Source organism: Mustela erminea, chromosome X (genome assembly GCF_009829155.1).
Source record: "Mustela erminea isolate mMusErm1 chromosome X, mMusErm1.Pri, whole genome shotgun sequence".
Classification (NCBI taxonomy): Eukaryota; Metazoa; Chordata; class Mammalia; order Carnivora; family Mustelidae; genus Mustela; species Mustela erminea.
The window spans coordinates 109,463,372-109,483,166 of NC_045635.1; the positions used below are offsets into that span (position 1 = coordinate 109,463,372).

The 19,795-nt window shown below is 53.0% G+C and overlaps 1 protein-coding gene across 9 annotated transcripts in view; it reads left to right on the forward strand.

Moving 5' to 3' along the window:
* The window catches only part of BCORL1 (BCL6 corepressor like 1), a 60,455-nt gene extending 41,304 nt beyond the window's left edge, over window positions 1–19,151 (forward strand). For all 9 annotated transcript variants that reach the window (XM_032330227.1, XM_032330221.1, XM_032330225.1 and 6 more), the window contains 6 exons: window positions 3,366–3,587; window positions 5,646–5,812; window positions 6,446–6,591; window positions 14,203–14,280; window positions 15,243–15,396; window positions 18,728–19,151. In XM_032330227.1, coding sequence (XP_032186118.1) covers window positions 3,366–3,587; window positions 5,646–5,812; window positions 6,446–6,591; window positions 14,203–14,280; window positions 15,243–15,396; window positions 18,728–19,010 — 1,050 coding nt within the window. In that variant the 3' untranslated portion in view covers window positions 19,011–19,151. The remainder of the gene's footprint in view (window positions 1–3,365; window positions 3,588–5,645; window positions 5,813–6,445; window positions 6,592–14,202; window positions 14,281–15,242; window positions 15,397–18,727) is intronic.
* Window positions 19,152–19,795: the final 644 nt, after the last annotated feature.

A 19,795-nucleotide genomic window follows, 5' to 3' on the forward strand; every position in this document is an offset into this window, starting at 1 on the left:
CCCCCCCCCCCCCCGTCTCTCTGCCTGCCTCTCTGCCTCCTTGTGATCTCTGTCAAATAAATAAATAAAATCTGTTAAAAAAATGGAGATGATGCTCCATGCCCTTTCCATCTCACAAGGGTGCTTGGGGAACAAAGGAGGCAAGGGTTGTAAAAGGCTTTGATAATCATAAAGTGCTCTTTGAGGTTGGTGTACATCCTTGAGCTTCAGGTTGAGGCAAGGATGAGAGGACAGAGGCACAGAATGGCAAGGTAGCAGTGCCCACTCCCTCAGACCGCCAGAGGGAGTGGGGCAGGGGGAGAAAAGAAGCCTGGTCCGTGCTGAGTGCTCCCTTCACGAGGCCATTCGTAATTCCCGCAGTGGCTGTTAGAGGTATGCACTGTGGTCCTCGTTTGATGGTGAGGAAAGTGAAGCTCCAGGGGGCTAAGGGACTGGCACGAGGTTACTCAGTGGTCACGAGTGGCGACGTGGGGACATGACGCGGGTCTCCCCGCCCCGGCTCTTTCCGTGTGCCTCCACCTGGTCAATGGGTGGCTTTCGTCTATATCTGGGAGAGGCTGGGGTTGGGGGCGCCCAGGCAGGGACACACTGCAATGCTGAGCAGCTCTGGGGAAAGGTGGGCGTCCCCCTCCTCTTCCCCCTGCTCCTCCCCCCCCAGGGCCCCATCCCACACAAAGGTGACTGGCTGCCTGACTTTCAGCAGCACGTGCTGGTAGTTGTGTCTGGTTATTCCGCCTGGCAGTGTCTGCTGAAATGTTCCTCCCAGAGAGGTTTTGTCCCTTCACAGGGCCTCCCTTTCTCCCTCCCGCCTTTCTTTCTCTCCCAGTCCCCACCACCTGCTCTGGATGCCCCCATGCCATGGTGCTTTGTAGTGGGAAGCAGGGCGGGGGGAGGGCGGGGGACGCGCCTGCAACACTAAAGCTGGGGCATCGGCCAAAGGCTTCTTCCCACAGGGGCTCTGAGCCAGGGAGGAAGAGGGGAGGGGGCGGGGCCCCCATTTGCTCTTGCTCCTCCCCCTCTCAGGCAGCCTCCCTTGTCTCTGGTGGCTCTTGCCCCCAGAAGGAAAGTCACCCTTTGGCTCCCGGCTTGGCTTAGCAAAAACCCAGGCACTTTACCCAGCATCCTCCAGCATGGCCATTATCTACCTCTGCCCTCGTGGCTGTAGAGCTACACCCTACACTGATCAGCCATGCCTTCCTGCTGGTGATTGGACCTCTCTGCCCTGTGGAGATGCAGATGGACAGCAGTTCCGGTTCTCTTGGGATTTACCAGAGGGGACAAATGCCCTGGGCTCTGGTCTTCTCCCTGTTGCCATCGCTTTCCAAGCTTCATGATTTTCGGTAACTTTTCAGTCTGCCCAGGGCTCTACACAGAGCTGGCTGGAATCAAGTCAACAAATACGTGTTGTGATGATGTGTCCAGCCCGGAGTGAAGTGCTGTAAGGAACAAAAGAGAAGATGACAGGGCGCCTGGGTGGCTCAATGGAGTAAAGCCTCTGCCTTCCGTTTGGGTCATGGTCCCAGGGTCCTGGGATCGAGCCCCACATCGGGCTCTCTGCCCGGCGGGGAGCCTGCTTCCTCCTCTCTCTCTGCCTGCCTCTCTGCCTACTTGTGATCTCTGTCTGTCAAATAAATAAGTCAAATCTTTTTTAAAAAAAAGAGAAGATGACAGTGTGAACCCTGCCCCAGAGGAGCCTCAAACCCAGCAGGAGGCCAGACTTGTCCATGAAATGGTATAAGGAAGTTAAAAGCCTGGCATCAAGTATCAGATTATTCGTTTCAGGCTAGGTGGCCTGCATATGGGGAGAAGGAAGTCTAGAGTGTTGTAAAAGGTTGTAGAAGACATAGGATTTCTGTGAGACTTTAGTAATGCTCTGAGGGATTTGGATAAGTGGTATGTGTTAGTTGTCTCTTGTGCTCTAACACTATCCTCAACCTTACCTCAACACAACAACAAACACACTATCTTCCACAGCTTCTGGCGGTCAGGGATTCATGAGCAGATTAGCTGGGTCTGGCTTGGGGTCTTCTGTGAGGTTGCGGTCAAGGTGTCAGCCAGGGCCCCATTAAACTGGAGTGGGAGGGTCTGCTTCCAGGGGGGCTACCTCGCATGGCTGGTCATTGGCAGGAAATGCCTCCTTGCCTTGCCCTGGGGACCTCTCCAAAGGACTGCTTGAGAGTCCCCATGACATGACAACTGGATTCCCCCAGAACAAGTGATCCAAAAAAAAATAAATAAATAAGGCTGAGGCCACATTGTCTTTTAGGAAGTGGCCTTGGAAGTCAAACACTGTCACCTCTGCGCACTCCTGTTGGCTACATATATCGGCCCTGTTCAGTGCAGGAGGGGGCTACATGAGAGCACAAATATCAGGGGGATCATCAGGGGCCGACTTAGAATCTGATGAGGGCAACTTAGAGTCTGCCCTCTGGTCACCCAGTGATTCAGTCCCTCCCACACGCAAGGTGGACCCACCTCTCACAAGGTCCTCCGAAGTCTTGTCCAGTTATAACTTCAGCTCTCAGTTTATTTATATATTTTTTAAATTGTATTTATTTATTTGAGAGCCACAAAGAGAATGAGCGAGGGCATGAGTGGGGGAGGGAGAGAGGCAGAGGGAGAAGCAGACTCCCTGCTGAGCTGAGAGACAGTTTCAGGGCTCCATCCCAGGACCCTGGGATCATGACCTGAGCTGAAGACAGACGCGTCACCCACCGAGCCACCCAGTTGCCCCCAGCTCCTAGTTTAGAATCTCATCATCCAACTTAGGTCCGGTGTAAATGACGCTCCTTCGGTCTGGTTCCTCGAGTCCAGTTTCTCAGATGCGGTTCCTCCCCCATGTGCAGAGCCCATAAGTGAGACAGTGAGGCTCAGAGAGGTTGGGCCTTAATCCAGGTCTTGTAACTAGTGGGTGGCAGAGGCAAGATTCCAAACTAACATCTTTCTGACTCTTGAGCCCATGTGCTTTGCACCACGCAAGGTGGGCATGGATGTGATCCAGGGCTGGGGTGTGCAGGAAGGTGGCAAGAGCCTGGGGCAGGTTAAGAGGCAGGTTTTTGCGACAAGACTGAAAGCCTTAGCAGCTGTACGTCTTTGGTCAAAGATACCTGTCTCCACTTCTCCTTCCTATCAGTTTGCTTCACTCATTTAGAAATAGGACTTGTCAAAACTGCAACAAATGGAATGGAGGCAGGTAAAGAAGGCATGTGGAGTGCTTTGGGGAAGCTAGGATGTCCCCTCTGTCTCTGATTTTCAATCCCTTGGTCATTTGTCGGCTTATGTGGTTGAGGATTTGAGCCCCTCAACATCTGGGTGGGAGTGGACGGGAAGCTGTGCTGATCCAGGACCCCATCTCTGCTTTCCAGGGCAAAGGTCGTTGGAGCCAGCAGAAGACAAAATCTCCCAAGCCTCCCACCCCAGTGAAACCCACAGAACCATGCACACCCTCTAAGTCCCGAAGTGCCGGCCCAGAGGAGGCCTCCGAGTCACCTACAGCCCGGCAGATCCCTCCAGAGGCACGTCGGCTCATAGTGAACAAAAACGCGGGCGAGACTCTCCTGCAGCGGGCGGCCCGTCTTGGCTATAAGGTAGGGAGATCCCCAGCATCTGTGGAGAAGCTTCTCCCAATTGTGTCTTCTGTGGCCTGGGCGGGACTTCGTTTGGACCTGGGGCTTCAACCTCCACTGGACTCCTTCTACGGCCCAGATGGCTTCTGGGGCCGCCTCACTGCTCTCAGGGAGCGTGGGAACGCAAGCTCATTGGCGTATCAGTTGGGATTGAAAAGAATTGAAATATTGATAATCCAACACATTTGTAGGCCAGAAACGGGGTTTTGATGTCGTCTTAAACTTTGCTTTGTGGCAGCTCCCCCACTCAGAGAGGAAATAGGGGTGATCACTGCTCACTCTTCATACCCTCCAGCCTCCCCTCACTGGGACTCCCAGGGGCCAGCAGTCAGTGGCGCGCTGGCAGGCAGGGCTTCTCTCCTCACACCCACACTGCTTCCCTGGGGTAGCTCTTCACTGACCATGGAGGTAGGTTTTATTAGCTCCATTTTACACGTGAGAACATCAAGGCTTAGCAATGCTAGATGATGTGGCCAGGACCATTCAACTCTTACATAGGTATGAGTCTGAATTCCTACCAGGGTCTTTTTGATTCCCAGGTGCCAGGGTAGGGCGGAAGCCTGGCTCTGTGACTATGATAAAACGTTGTCAGGCACTTTTGTTGATACGAACTCCTTGACCACGTGTATTTGCCCACTGCACCAATTATCTCCTAAGGATTTGCTCTTAAGGGTGGAAATTTGGGTTTTAGAGTAGGCCTTGATGTAAGGCTTCCAGTCCCTATATCTGACTCATTTAAATACGGGCGCAGCCCCAGCCGGGCTGGTTGGCACAGGAGAACTGCCTTGACAGTGGCTCACTGGCGAGCTGCCCGTCTCTCCTGAGTGCCTAGTTTGGGGGCCAGGGTAGGTGCCAAGGGAGATCTAAGAAAAAAAGATGACCAACCCCTGCCGTCAGGTTTAATCTTCTTCTACCTGGGGCCAAACCAGCAAGTAGGAGGCCATAGGAGAACCAACCAGCGCAGGACAGGAGCAGGTTGGGCGGCCTGTCACGGGAGGGAGGAGGAGGAGTCTGAGGCCTGAGGGAGGGGCCAACGGTGTCTGCGTTGGGGAGGAAGGTAGGGGCCTTGTGCTCTCCTGAGCGAGCGGAATAGTTCCTGTATATCCAGGAGACAGCACCCCCGACACAGGCACACACTCGCTTGCTTATTCACTCACTTTCTCATTTCTCACGCACTTTTTTCTCGCTGGCTAGCCTGTGAGCTAACTGTCGGTCAGGATGCCTGAGCCGCCCATGTCCCCAGGGCCGGAGAGAGGGCTAATAATAGGCCTCTGGTACTGCTGCCTGCCTTTTCCCCTCAGAAGAGGGGGCCACCCCTCCCTCCCCCCTCAGCTTATTCTCCAGCTTCTTCTCAGACCAGTTGGGGTGCTTCTAGTCCCGGAGTCCTGCCTCTGGTCCTGTCGTGTAGCCCAGGGAGGCTCATCTGTACTTGGTGAGTGAATGACCACGCTGAGGTATACTCAGAGCAATCCCGATTTGAGGGGAAGGCAAGAACGGACTGCCCTGGGGTAAACATCCAGGGACAGCACTTACAACTATTAACACCAGCGTCCAGGGAGAGGACTTCAACCCATTCTTTCTTCCTTGTTCTCCAGTTACCGCCAGAGGCTGTGCTTGCCAGCACATGCCTCATTTCTCTGGTCTGGGGCCCTCTTGCAAAGCCCCAGACTAGGGAACCAGGACTCAGGGAGTTGAGGCCTGAGAGTTTGAGCTCTGGGTGGGCAGGTGAGCCTCTCTGCGGACCTCACCCCAACAACCCACGCCCAGATGAGGGAATATCCTTGGTCGTAATACGTGTCTCCCCACTGCAAAGGAAATAGCCCAGAGCTGAGGGCCTGGCCATGGCACCTCAGGACTGACTTTATTGACAGAAGATTTTGAGACTTGCCCATTAGGCCCCAGAATAAAGTGCAGGCTCTAAGACTTTCTCTTTGGACGTTTGGAGAGCTTCGAGCCTAACTGGGGTGATTTCAAGACTTAGGCCTCTCTTCGCTCATGGAGCTGCCCCTGTCTCTGCAGGACGTTGTTCTCTACTGCCTCCAGAAGGACAGCGAAGACGTGAATCACCGCGACAATGCTGGCTACACGGCCCTGCACGAGGCCTGCTCCAGGGGCTGGACCGACATCCTGAACATCCTGCTGGAGCACGGGGCCAACGTGAACTGCAGTGCGCAAGATGGCACGAGGCAAGAAGGCCTCTCCCCAGCCCCCCTCCCCCGCACCCCCGGCCCCGCAGCTCAGCCCCTCACTCCAGAGAACTTGCTGCAGCCTGGGCCTTCGCAGCACACCAGGCCTTGTCGGGAAGTGCTTCGGGAAGACGGCTACCGACCGCTGTAGGGGGGCAGTTTGGGGCAGGGGTGGACGAGTTCCGGCCGGCCAGCCCACGTTGGTTCCCAAGGAGAGGTTGGGTTATCTAGGGATCATCCTGACAAGGGCAGCTTTACCAGGACTCCACTCGTCCCTGCTCCAGGGCAGTCATCCAGATCTTTCTGTTCATACCCCCGGCAGCCGCTTTAAGTTTATCCTCAGTCAGGGGCCCATTCTCTCCCGAACTCCAGAGCAACCAGTGGAGCTAGAGTGTACCTCAGGGACTGTCCCAAATGTAGGGAGAACCTGAGAGACAGATGGGAGGGAGGGGAAAGAGGCAGAGAGAGAAGGAAGTGGGGAGATCTGATGGGGGGGTACAGTTCAGAGACGAACTCTTACCCACATTATTCTGGGCTCATGTTAGGTTACTTTCCCCTAATGAAGTAGCCTGAGGCTAGACACCCAGGTTCCTGCTTGGGCCCCATTGTCCTCACCCTGGATCACCTCCGCAGGCCGGTTCATGACGCGGTGGTCAATGACAACCTGGAGACCATCTGGCTCTTGCTGTCCTATGGAGCTGACCCCACACTGGCCACCTACTCGGGGCAGACAGCCATGAAGCTGGCCAGCAGCGACACCATGAAGCGCTTTCTCAGCGGTAAGCACAGCCCCAGGCTTGAAGCCATCATCCTTGGGGTTGGCCTCTCATTTCTGAACTCCTGAGGAGATATTCTTCATCTCCCCTCATCTCCAACAGCTCCCATGAGGGGCGTCAGCCCTCTTTATAGGCTTTCCTTGAAGTGTCTCAGAAATCTCTATGCACTTTAAAAAGCCCAGAGGTCCACTTCCTCTTGTTCCAATGCCATGAGTATCCACATCGCATGCATCCTCCTCAGGGCCATGGCAGCCCACGGGGACCCATTTCCCAGCGAGGTATGTGGGGTGGGCCCACGTAGGGAGACAGCCGCCCCACTGATGCATTGAGCTGGGGGCAAAATGTGTTGACCCCTGTTCTGAGTGGGATGTTAGTTACAAAGAAGTGACACTAAGCATTTTGCTTTTGTCTTTGTACTTTCTCCTTATTGGTGATCAGAGTGGAACCCTTGGGACCCCTTCTGAGGCTGTATTTCTCTCTCTTTTTAAAAAAAGATTTTATTTATTTTTTTTATTTTAGACAGAGCATGCACACACATGAGCAGGGAGGAAGGGCAGAGGGAGAGGGAGAAACAGGCTCTCCGCTGAGTAAGGAGCTAGATGCAGGGTTCAATCCCTGGACCCCGAGATCATGACCTGAACCAAAAGCAGACATTTAACTGACTGAGCTACTCAGGTGCCCCGGATGCTGTTTTTCACAGCCTCTTCCTGTGGTAACTGACGTTCCCTCTGCACCTCCCTGTTCCTTTTTCTTCAGCTCAGGTCATGATCCCAGGATCCTGGGATCAAGCCCTGCATCGGGCTCTCTGCTCAGCAGAGAGCTTTCTCCCTCACCTGGCTCCTTGAGAAAAGTGTCTGGTGTTCAGGCCCATGGCAAGGACCACAAGGCAACGTGCATTTATTTTTTCATTAGTGGATGGCCACTTTGTGCCTGCAGTTAGATAGCTCTACTGAGTTGGGCAGCAGGGCAGAGGGAAGGAGAGAAGTCTAGTATGCACATACTCACCGGGAAGCTCCTCAGACTTGACTGAATGAAGGAACCCCACCTCCTTAATGACGTCACAGCTCGGCCCTCGCTCTAGCAGTTTCTTCTTCAGACTGCCAGAGTGCTGGACAGATGAGGCAGCTGGCAGTCATCTTTTTTTTTTTAAAGATTTTATTTATTTATTTGACAGACAGAGATCCCAAGTAGGCAGAGAGGCAGGTAGAGAGAGAGGGGCTGAGCAGAGAGCCCGATGCAGGGCTCGATCCCAGGATCCTGGGATCATGACCTGAGCTGAAGGCAGAGGCCTTAACCCACTGAGCCACCCAGGCGCCCCTTGGCAGTCGTCTTGTTGACCCTCTGTGGAGGCTTCCGTGTTCGTGGTTGACCACTCTCAGACCAGGAGTCCACGAGACCCAGGGTTTGCTCAAGACTGCTCACTCTCACCTGGAACCTGGCTCCAGATTCCAGATTCTGGAGATCCCTGAAGGTAGAGTTCTGGATTCCCAACCAGGGGATCATTTAGTTATTGAGCAAAGCTTAACTCGATAGCTGATGATGGAAGGAGAAACAAAGGAACATGAACTAAAAGTCCCCATGGCAGGAGAGCTAGGTGGGAAGCATGACCTTGATACTAATAAAAGCCGGAGAGGAAGTGGTGGGAGGCCATGGTGGGAGACCTTGATTCCTGCCCAGCCAGCCTCCATCCAGCCCTCAGTCGAGCTGACTAAACCCTGCAGTCCCCGGTCACCGTGTACAGGCCTCAGGCCTCCCTTTGGGACCCAGCCCTTCTGCCTAGGGGCAGGACTGCCTTTTCCCCCTTCCCGGCCTTGGGGTCCCGGACCTCTGTCCCTGCAGGGCAGAGCAGTTTGGGGATATTCATTTGGTCATTTGTCCTGGGCTAGTGATGACTCCTCTTCACTTTGGCTGCACTGTCTTGGGGGTGTGGGGCTCAGGGCAAGCCACCCTTTGTGACCTTTTCTCCCTTATCATGTGCCACGTGCACTTACACACACACACAGACACACACATTGTCTGCACTTGACTTGATTCCCAGGGGAAGCTGGCACAGATGAACACCCAGAACTTCTCAACATGATAAGAACACTGCATGAAGCTCTGTCTCTGATCAACAGGTTTAATCCAGGGGGTTCTCTTGGGGCTAGAAACTGGCCTCCTGAGGGTCTCCGGGCCTTCTGGATCCAAATAAAGCTATCTCGGACCACCTAAGTAAGCAGACAAACTCTTTTCTTCCCTGGCCCCTTCTTCAAGATCCCAAAGGAATCCAAATGTTGAAACCATTTTCAGTAGTTAAAAATTTAGAAACCGACACATTTCCCCTTCTCCTCATTTCCATTAGCTAATCTCAACTACTAGCCAGCCTTTTGATGCCTCCTTAAAGTCACCCGGATGCCAGCCCACATTGCAGAGTCAAGATTTTTTAAGATTTTATTTTTAAGTAATTTCCGTAACCAATGTGGGGGCTCGAACTCACCACCCCAAGATCAAGAGTCACATGCGGTACTGATGGAGCCAGCCAGGCGCCCCAAGAGAAGACTTTTCTTAATTCTGGCATTTGGTAGCCTGTCCAGGCCAAACACCTTCATTCAAATCTTAACATTTCGTCTCAACTTTGTAGACCTGGAGCTTCAGCACTGTAATGGGGACCCAGAGCTGAAAGGAGTGTTCGCACAGGGTCCCCTCTTTTCCATGCAGATATCAAGTGCCCTCAAAGGCAGATCTCTGGCTGGCTTTTTGGGACAGTGCTAGCAAGCCAGGCTAGGACCTTGGCCCAGCACCCCGGGGAGGCAGGCACTGGTAGTAGTCAGCGGCTCCTTGGAGAGGGGACTTGGGCCCAGAGTTTGTTTTCATGGGATGACGAAATAATACTCAGGTGTTTTTTTTTTTTTTTTAATTGAGGTGAAATTAATGACATATAACCATTTGGAAGTGAATGGTTCAGTGGCATAATGATGAGCTTAATTCCTTGAACCGAGTATTTTTCCCTCTTTTTGAATCTCGTCACCCCCTCCCCCACCCAGCAACTCTCAGGGAACCACTGGACAAGCCTCCCTAGTGGCTGCAGGAGACATCCTGACCCTGGGCTTGGAAGTTTGGGAGGCATTTCCCTCACTGCCCCCCTCCCCAGCCCCTAAACCTAGATGCATTTGGGTGGATTTCTGGACTTATTTTTTTTTTTTAATGTCTGTCTGGCTGAGGTATTTTAAAAGCTTTTTGCTTTTCATCCCCAAGCATTTGCCTGACCAGACTCTCTATAGATTGATTGTCTTCTTCCTTCCCCAGTAGTGATCCCACAGGACAGAAGATGAAGGCGAATCCTTGTAGGGTGCGAAGGCCTCCATTTTCTGCAGGTGGAGAAGATGAGCACGAGCCTCGGTGTTGCTCGTGGTGTAGTTTCCCTCTTTTTGTGCGAGGCCCCTGTTTTGGAAAAGTCTGGGAATTGAATCCTCTTTTATTTTATTTTTTTTTAATATCTCGTGGAGAGATACTTTAAAAAATTTTTTTTAAAGATTTTATTTATTTATTTGACAGATAGAGATCACAAGTAGACAGAGAGGCAGGCAGAGAGAGAGAGAGAGAGGGAAGAGGAAGCAGGCTACCTGCTGAGCAGAGAGCCCGATGTGGGGCTCGATCCCAGGACCCTGGGATCATGATCCGAGCTGAAGGCAGAGGCTTTAACTCACTGAGCCACCCAGGTGCCCCTGAATCCTCTTTTAAATACACAAAGGCATGTCACTATTTACCAATATCCTGTAGTGAATCCTTTCACGAAGTCAAAGATGCTGGCAGTCCATCTGGGTTGTAAGTGGATTTTTCTGTATTGAGTTGGCTTAAAGGGAAGCCCATTTCTCCTGAGATCCGGAAGGGTGTGGCGGCAACCCCATCCATCCGTTCATCCGTGGATTTCAGGCAGGGCACCGGGCTCTGGAGGTCAGGCAGCAGAGCCCTTTCTTTCTCATCCTCAGGCTTGGAGCAACAAGCCATCCAAACTCTCAGAGGCCTTGGGAAGACCTCCTCCTTGGGCCAAAATACAGGCAGGCATGTGACCAATTTGCCTTTGACCCTTTGAACAAAAGAATAATATCCAGGCTACTTGAGGGAAAACAGATTCGTGTCCCTCCCCTGTCAGAAAGAATGTAGGGGCCTGGGGGAGTTGTTGCAGTTTGGTTTGGGGCATCTGAGGAAGTATTGGGACTGCTTTTCCTTCTGCTGATGAAAGGGTCAGCAGTGTATCCCCTGAGGTCACGGAATCACAGGTTTTGTTTGTCTTGTTGGAGACCTCGGCCTCGAAGATGGCTTGTTCTTGGTTTTTGTCCCCGCTTCATGTCCCTCAGCTGGTGTCTTGGTTGGAGGACACAGGGAGCGGTATGTTGGGACCCCAAGAAAGAGAGAAACTCTGATTGTCAGGCTGACCTCTCACACGCTGAGTAGTTAAAACATATTTTTCATGTGTGGAGGTGAAATTCACAGAAGATCAAATCAACCACTCCGAAGCGAATGATTCAGTGGCGTTTTGTGCATTTACAACCTTATACAACCACTGCCTCTGTCTGGTTCCAAAACATGTTCATGAGCCCCAGAATGAAACCCCGCACCCACTAAGCAGTTGCTCTCCATCCCCCCCCCAGCCCCCAGTAACCCCCATCTACTGCCTGACTCTGTGGATTTGCCCATTCTGGACGTTGCGTGTATTGGAACCGTACAACACGGGGCCTTTTGCGTCTGCGTCTGTGCTCAGGTAGTGCCACGTTTCCAAGGTCCCCCTGTGTAGTGGCATGTTTCAGTACATCCTTCCTTCTGAAGGCTGGACAGTGTGCCATCACATGGCTCTACCACGTTGTCTTTAGCCGCTCAGCAGCCGAGGGACGTCGGTGCTGTCTGCCTGCTGCGGCTGGTGCCGCCGGGGACGCGTGTGTGCGGCCACTGGTGGGACTACCTGTTTGCAGTTCTCAGGGAGGTTTAGCCGGGAACAGGATTGCCGGGCTGAGGGCACTTTTGCGGGGAGAGGAAAAGAGCAAAGGACTGAAAGTGGCGGGAAGGGGCAAGGGCCAGTCAAGGCAAAGGAAAGGCTCTCTTCGTCCTGCTTGTGCGAGGAGCCTCTGAGGCAGCGGGCGGGGAAGCTGCCCCATCAGGCAGGCCGCGGAGTCGCTTCTGGTGCACCCCCGTTGCCTGCTCCGACGTCCACATCTAGGCTCCTGCTGATTCACGTTGGGCTGCCTCAGAAAGGCAGATTCCCCTGCAGATGACCAAGACTTGCTGTCAGTGAGGAGAACTAGGGGCCTGTGCCATGCTGGGGGCTCTGAAGGCAGTCCCTAGAGAGGAGCCCCAGGAACGTGGTGAGTGAGGGCTGCTCTGATGGAGTCACCATGTGACCTCTCAGGGCATGTGGGGGCGGAGGGTTACAGCAGTGATTGGGACCCGGCTGCTAAAGCAGGCGCGCTATTTTGTCTTGCCTTGGAGTAATTCCTCCCTCCGTGTCTTCCCCATATATTTATTGCGCTCTTATGATGCGCCAGGAACCTGGGCTTAGGTCATGGGGAGACAGTGACAAGCCAGACAGACGTGGTGCCCGCCTTTTGGAAACTTAACAATCTCACACCTTCATCTCCCAGGACACCTAGCACTAGGCCAGGCACCATGGGCAGCTCCCTGACTGATGCTTCTGGAAGAAACTCTTTCCAAGTCTCAAGGGCACAGGGTACAGAAAAGTGCCCAAACGGCCAGTCGTGACCTCAGCGTTGTTTTGCAGAGTACATAGAAAAAGATCTAACATACATGACTAAAGGTTTTCCACTGTAGCTTCTCAGCCATTATTTTGAAAGCTCTCTCTGGCTGCTTTTTCCTGCCAGAAGAAAGCCATCATCTCCTAGAAGGTTGCTAAAAAGTTATTTCTTTCAGGAGCTCACAAGAGCTAATAGGCGTTTCTGTGGATACGATGTGTGACCCAAAAGGGGAGGATATTGGAGGGCAGTTGGTGCCTTTCCCCGGGGAAAACCAGCTTCGTGCCTTGAGGAGGCGCCGCCACCTTCCTCCTGGGATTTGGCTTCCCTAGGGCACCCTGGCATCCTCTGTGCCCTTTGGACTCTCACCCCGGCCCTTTGCCCAAGTGTCGCTGGAGGGCAGGTAGCAAGCATACAGAGCGAAGTCAGCTTGCCAGAGGTGCCGGGTGGCATATTGGCAACCACTGGGCCACGTGCTCACAGATGACACCATTGGGTTTGTCATGAAAACCTGCTTTGTGTGCACATGGGGTTGCGAGGTGAGACAATTGCACAGTTGCTGCAGAGCTAGGCAGAAAGAAGGCAAAGCAGCAGCAACCTGCTGTCTGTCCTCAGGTCAAGTATGTGGAAAGTGCTTTAAAATGTGTTTGGGAGGGAAAAGTACTTAGAGCAAAACGTGATCTATTGGAACCATTTTAAAGTATACAATTGAATGACATTCAGTACGTCCGGACCGTTGTGCAACCATCCCCGCTGAGTTTCAGAACTTTATCACCTCCAAAGGAAACCTTGTGCCCATTAGGCAGTCGCTTCCTGTTCCCTCCCGACTACCAGTCTGCTTTCTGTCTGTCTAGAGTGGCCTGCTCTGAGCATGGAATTGTACAGTATATGGCCTTTTGTGTCTGGCTTCTTTCATGTAGTGTAATGTTTTTAGGGTTCATGCATATTGTAGTGTATGTCAGGTTTGTTTGTTTGTTTTTTGTTTTTTCTTATAACTGAATAATGATCCATTATATGGCTAGACCATGTTTTGTTTATCCCTTCATCAGCTTAACAACATTTGGGTCGTTTCCACTTTTTTTTTTCCTTTTTTGGCTATTGTGAGTAGACCCGCTAGGAACATTCATTTGTATATAAGTTTCTGTTTGAACACCTGTTTTCAGTTCTTTTGGGTATATACCTAGGAGTGTAAGCAAAAGGTTTTTATGAGGATAAACTCGGTCCTCTCCCCCATGTTTTCCAAAGATGAAACAGAAGGAATTATGCTTCCTTATCTTACTTTGAATTGGAGAGACCCTGATTGGCTATAAGAACATTGTGACCCGCAGGGGAATTGAAATCTTGGGATAGGTCGAAGATTCTCCTGGCAGGGTCCATTCCTTACACCACGAAGAGCGAGCCTGTATCCCAGACCTAAATGCCTTCGGGGCTGATCGTGAGGAGAGCAGAGCAGGCTGGGTGGGGACTGTTGAGCCGGAGAACGCACATGTCGCCTCTCCCTCTAGCCAACTGTTGACATGCAGGAATGCGGGACGCAGTGTTGCCAGATTTTCTGATTTTTTTTTTTCAAGAAAAGATGGAAATCCAGATTTTTAGGTGAAATCTCTCAATTTTAAAACCTTTGATGTTAATTAACTTTTTTTTTTTTTTTTTTGGTTTAAAAACACTGAACCAAACTCCAGGTGGTCAGTGGGCTAGATTTGGCTCCTGGCTGCTGGTTGGCAACCTTGGATTAACAGCAGGAAACATATCTCCCTCTGGTAGCTCCCAGGCCCTCTTGTGGTCCTTCCTTCCCTTCTCCCATCCTCTTAGCCCTCTATGGACGTGCTTTGTCTCTAGATCCTTCTCCAGCCTAACCTCCTGGTCTCACTGCCTTCTCTTCTTTCATCAGATCACCTCTCAGATCTTCAGGGCCGGGCAGAGGGTGACCCTGGCGTGTCCTGGGACTTTTACAGCAGTTCTGTGTTGGGTAAGCTTGGAGTCGGATTCCTCCCATGCTTGTCCGTGGCTCAGAGATGGGGGATTGCTTTGGGTTTCATGAATTGTTCTCAAAGACAGGAGTGACCCCGTAGAGGCAGCCTTTTCCACCTGTTAGTAACTTAGGGACCCTTTCAACCCAAACCCTAGCTCCGCCCAGATCCACACAAAGCCGCCCCTCATTCGCCCTGTCCCACTTCTGCCCTGGGTAATGTTTTCCTCCTCCCTTGCTTTGTCTTAACCCTATCAGAAGCCCCTACTGTGCATCGTCCTGTCTCGGGCATTGCTCCCACGCAGGAGAGACCCAGGCCCTCCCCTGGGCCGCTCTCCCCCCCTCCCTGCCCGGACCCGACCGTACATGCTTTCTCAGGCCGTCCTTTCCCGAGCCCTTAGCCTCTGACCCAGGCTTTCCTCTCCTAGAAGAGTCTTTATCTGTGAGGCCGTCAGCACCCCTCCCCTGGGTCAGGGCTGCAGAGTGGGGGAGGTGCCCACCCCGAAGCCCTGGGGAAGCTGGAGCAGGAGGACGTTGGGATGGAATGAAGTGAGCCACACCCAGACATGTGGGCTGGGAAAGGAACTGGCTGAGCCACCCCCTTGGGCTTCTGAGGACCAGCAGGCCAGGCAGGTGTTTCTCCCTCGCCCTCGACGGTCCGTAGAACCGGCAGGCTTCATCTCCAACAGCCCAGCGGCTCACCCTTCATATCACCTGGCTTGTTTCCAACCGAAAGGTAGAGGAGTATAATGAATTTCTGGCCACAGAATTGTGTCCCCCAGGGATAGAACTTCCAGGGGCCCTCCCAAGGGTGGGAACCATGGGATCAGTGAAACTGCGCCCCAGCCCGGGGTCTGTCTCCTGCTCGCCCACCTTCAGGTGCCTTTTCCTGTTGGAGCATTTCTTTTCTTCAGTTTTGTGCATGTAGCTTAGTCCTAATATCCCACGTGCTCTCCTTACAGAGGAAAAAGATGGCTTCGCCTGTGACCTCCTGCATAATCCTCCCGGGAACTCTGATCAAGAAGGAGATGATGTGGAAGAGGATGATTTCATGTTCGAGCTCTCAGACAAGCCTCTTCTCCCTTGCTACAACCTCCAAGTGTCAGTGTCCCGCGGGTAAGTGTCTACAGGGACGGAGTGCCAGGATCCTGGCAACCCCTGGCCTGCCTCGCTGGGAAGGGTGGAGCTCTCCAGAAGGAAGCAGAGACCCGGCGAGCAAACGCTAGAGCTCGGGAAAGCCGACACATGACCAAGGCCAGCCTGACTTTCCCGCCCTGCTCAGTTATCTTCCGAACAGAGGCTGGAAGCTCTAGGTTGATGGACTCTGTGTTCTTCCCAAACCCCAAACCTCGATTTGCTCTCCGAAGGATTCTGCTGCTCTTCCTGGGTGGAAGAGATGATCTGGGAGATATTTGGGCTGATGAACTATTAGAATCTCTGGAACATTTTTGTGGTTTCTGGGAACAGCCAGACAGAATATTTGCAATTGAGATTCTTGGAAAAACTGCGACATATGGTTGCCATAGCTAAAGGGTTGCTGGGGTCCTTAAGTAATCCGTAGGCTGCTTTCTCGGAGCCTTCACGTTGGCAAGATGATGGCACGGGCACTGTCATGTCAGATGACTGTATATGTGATTAACGGGTGTCACCCGTTTCCAGAGACTAGACTATACCTGACTCCATTAGAGCAAACCCGGCTTCATCTTCACCTGATGATCCAGGAGGGAGTTCGCGAGGCTGGGGTTCTGGCCGGCTTTCACCGATGGCAGCGTGTGGCTGTGCTGCTTAGGGGGACGCTGGATGACCTGTCCTTTGGTTCTTAGCCTCCATCGCTCAGTATTTTCTTCTTCTTGGTGTCTTCACATAGTTCAAATACCTTTGCAAACACTCTTAGGGATCTTTTCCTTTAATACCCATATTTAAGGTACCCAACCCTGTTTATGTTTAAAGAGTGAAAGCCCACAAAGTGCACGCGGCAGAGAGAGGGGAGGACGGGGGACCGGGAGCCCTTCAAGTGAGTCCCTTGAGTTGATGACTCTACCCATTGAGCCGCAAGGCTCTGTGCATCCCTTCACTCAGGGCCTGATAAGAATAAAAATAGCCTATATGATGACACTGGTAGGGATCAAGTTCCAGGGGCTTTGGGTCCTTATTCTTCTGGGCATCAGCTGATCCCTGAGGGCGGGGCAGGGCCTCTGGGATATAGTGTTGCACAGTTAATTAATTCTTCCACGGTATTCAGCACCGCCTTCTCTGAAACAGGATCTGGGGACCCAGGCAGCAAAAGGACTAGGGTAGTGTGCGTCAGGTGTGGATGGAACATGGGGCAACCGAGGGCCACTTGCCACGCAGCAATCCAGTTTTCACGTGAAAGCTTGCTCTGGGCAAAGCTGGGTCTCCTGACGTTCTGGCCTCCCTTCCGCCCTTGCCTCTTTGGAATCTGTCCTTCCCCACAGCTGCAGTGCAGTGGGGAATACAGATTCTCCAAGAAGTAGGGAGAGTGTAGGGGTGTCTCGGCTCAGTCGGTTGAGCTCCGGACTCTTGATTTTGCCTCTCCCTCCCTCGGCTCCTCCCCTACTGGCTCCGTGCTGCACGCTGGAGCTGTCTCTCAAATCAATAAGATCTCTAACAAAAGAAGTAGGGAAGGTGTAGAATGATGACCCTAAGGCCCTGCGGGGTTCAGAACTGCCTTTGGAATCAGCAAAGCGAAGCTGGATTCTGAGGACCAACTTTCTGAGGGTTCTTTTTCATTCTTTGAAAGTGATGGTCCAGCTGTATGGTATCTATAGTCCCTTTCTCTGAAAGCCGGAGCACTCCATTTCCTGACGGCGCAAGAAGAATGTTTACAGTCCCTGGGAAGAGCGTTGCATTTTAGGGAGCAGGGGTGTGGGTCTGAGGAGGAGAGCTCGGTGTTGTGCGGAACACTCCATCCCGTAACCGTGTCTTCAGCAGGCACACCAGGCAAACCCCAAAGGCCAAAATACGGCCTTCAGAGCATCTCCAGGCTAGTGCAGGAGACAGACGAGTATATAAGACACAAAATAAAAATGTCCCACAGTTGAGCAAGGTGTCCAGTGAATAATAGTGGTCCCCCATTCCTGTGCCACGGAGGGAAGCACAGTTAACATTGCTTTTGTAGTCTTTCTGAGATGGGCGGTGTTTGAAGTATTATAAAAGGGGGGGGTGCACCGGGTGCCATGAGACTGTGGAAGGTGGGACGAGCGACCAGGAGATCTGGCGTCTGAGCTGGGCTTGAGAGGTGGAAGCGAAGGCCAACGGGTTCAGAAAGGAGGGCTTGTCCTTCATCCAACGGCACTTGGTGGGGTGGAGGTATACAGTGCGTGCGTGCGTGTGTGTGTGTGTGTGTGTGTCTGTGTCTGTATGTGTGTCTGTGTGTTACTACAGGGGGGCACTGGGCTGAAGAGGTTGGAGGGGGTCATGTTTTGCAGGTCTTGGGTTGCAGCTCTTGCAATATTGCGGTAAAGAATTTGGACGGTTGGGTTGTTTTTGTTTGTTTGTTTGTTGGCTGGAGGTACCAGGGATCCATGGAAAGCAGTTCAGGGAGTGAGAAGGTCGAATTTTCCTTTTAGTAAATGAACAGTAACGGAGGATCCAGGGAGGGCGGGTGGCGGTGCAACAGAGTGACTCTTGGCAGAGGGAAGCCGGTTAGGGAGGCTGGTGGGGCCGCTGGGGGCAGGACAGTGCCACAGGAGGAGGGAATGGAGTGCCTTGGAATGGGGACCATTAACGCAGGGATGCCTCATGTCTTCCTGGTTTGCTCAACGCGGGGAGCGCGTGGCCCCTGAGCGGCCTCGCCAGCACCCCGCCCAGCTGTCCCCAGGCTGCCGCCCGGTCGGGTGTGCTCTGCAGAGTCAGACTGGCTGTAATGTGAGCTCCGGCCCTGCAGAAAGGACGGCGCTGCCACTGGAGAAAAAACTTGTCTAATGCATTCCAGAGCCAAAGAGAAATGCCTTTTAGATTACCCGCAGTTTAGGCCTTTCTCCACGGCTCCCCGTCTGTTGGGGAAGGTCTCAGAGAACAAGGAGGCAGGGGAAGCGGGAGTGAGAACAGGAAAGGGAAACCAGACAGGGTAGCAGGGGTCGGTTGGGGGGAAGAACTGGTCCCAGCAGATGGTAAATTCCAGGTCATGGGGTGTGGGGGAAGGTCTGGGGATGGCTGCTCTGAGTTTTAGGTTCTGGAAGAAGTTCCCTTTCCCTCCTGCTCCCACTTTTTGGGAAGAGGTCAGTCACGGGCTGAGTGCTGGAGATGAAGCTGAAAGCTGGTTCGGGCACTGGAGGAAACAGGAAAGTTTAGCCCCTGGTTTAGTCTGGCGTGGGGGGTGGGGGACGGTCGGACTGTCACCCTTCCTGGGCCTTCCGGAGTGTTCCCGGCACTCCACTGCCTCCCCCCAGCCCCCTTCCCTAACTCCTACTCTTGCTTCTTCCAGGCCCTGCAACTGGTTCCTCTTTACCGACGTCCTGAAGAGGCTGAAGCTTTCCTCCAGGATCTTTCAGGCTCGGTTCCCGCACTTTGAAATTGCCACCTTGCCCAAGGCTGAGTTCTACCGGCAAGTGGTCTCCAGTCAGCTTCTGACCCCAGCCGAGAGGCCCGGAGGCATGGACGACAGATCCGCCCCAGGCTCCTCTGAGACTGTGGAGCTGGTGCGGTACGAGCCAGAGCTCCTTCGGCTCCTGGGGTCGGAGGTGGAGTTCCAGCCCTGGAACAGTTGACCTGGGAAGCAGCCTCTCCCTTTTCTTCTTTCTCCTCCCACGTTCGCCCTTCCCCACCTCCCCCGCCTTTCCCCCACCGAGCACCAGACTGCAGAATGAGGCAATAATACGGACCAACAAGAAGCCGCCTTATCAATGCCAGCATTAGTGACTGGATTTTTTTTTTTTCCGGTTATGATTAGTTCTCATCTCCCTGTCATCGTCTTTGTTGTTGTGGTTGGTGATGGGGGTGGAAAGTTGAACTCCACGTCTGAGGACAAGAGATCCCGGGGATGGTGGGAGGTGGCGCCAGGGTCTCTGGGACTGGCCTCCTTTGTGTGTGACCAAGACCACACCTGGGCCCTGGGTGGCCTCAGCCTGTCTGGGGGAGAAATGAGAAAAGCCCAAATCTCTGAGCACCCCCTCCGTTCCCCTGTGTTCTTCTGTCTTCCATAGTATTTATTTTATTAGTATTTAATTTGTATTGTTTCATTGGTTTCTGATAAGTCTGTATCACTGTGACGATTTGAGACAACTTGTTGTATTGAGGGACTTTCTTCACCTTTCTTTGTCTTTCTTGATCAGCTCTGGAGCTGCCCCCTCCCTCCAACAAAGTGACTCCCAGGTTTGTTTTCACCCCACTGGGGGGGGGGGCAGGAGGGGCTGGGGGGTGCTGAGGACCTGTGACTAATGAAGGTGGCTGGTGCTGGTGGGGGGTTGGGGGGTTGAGGGTAATCCTGAGGCCTTGGTGCTTCCCCCCCCCCATTTTTTTTTGTTTCACGACCCACCCTTTGCAGCAGCCCCAC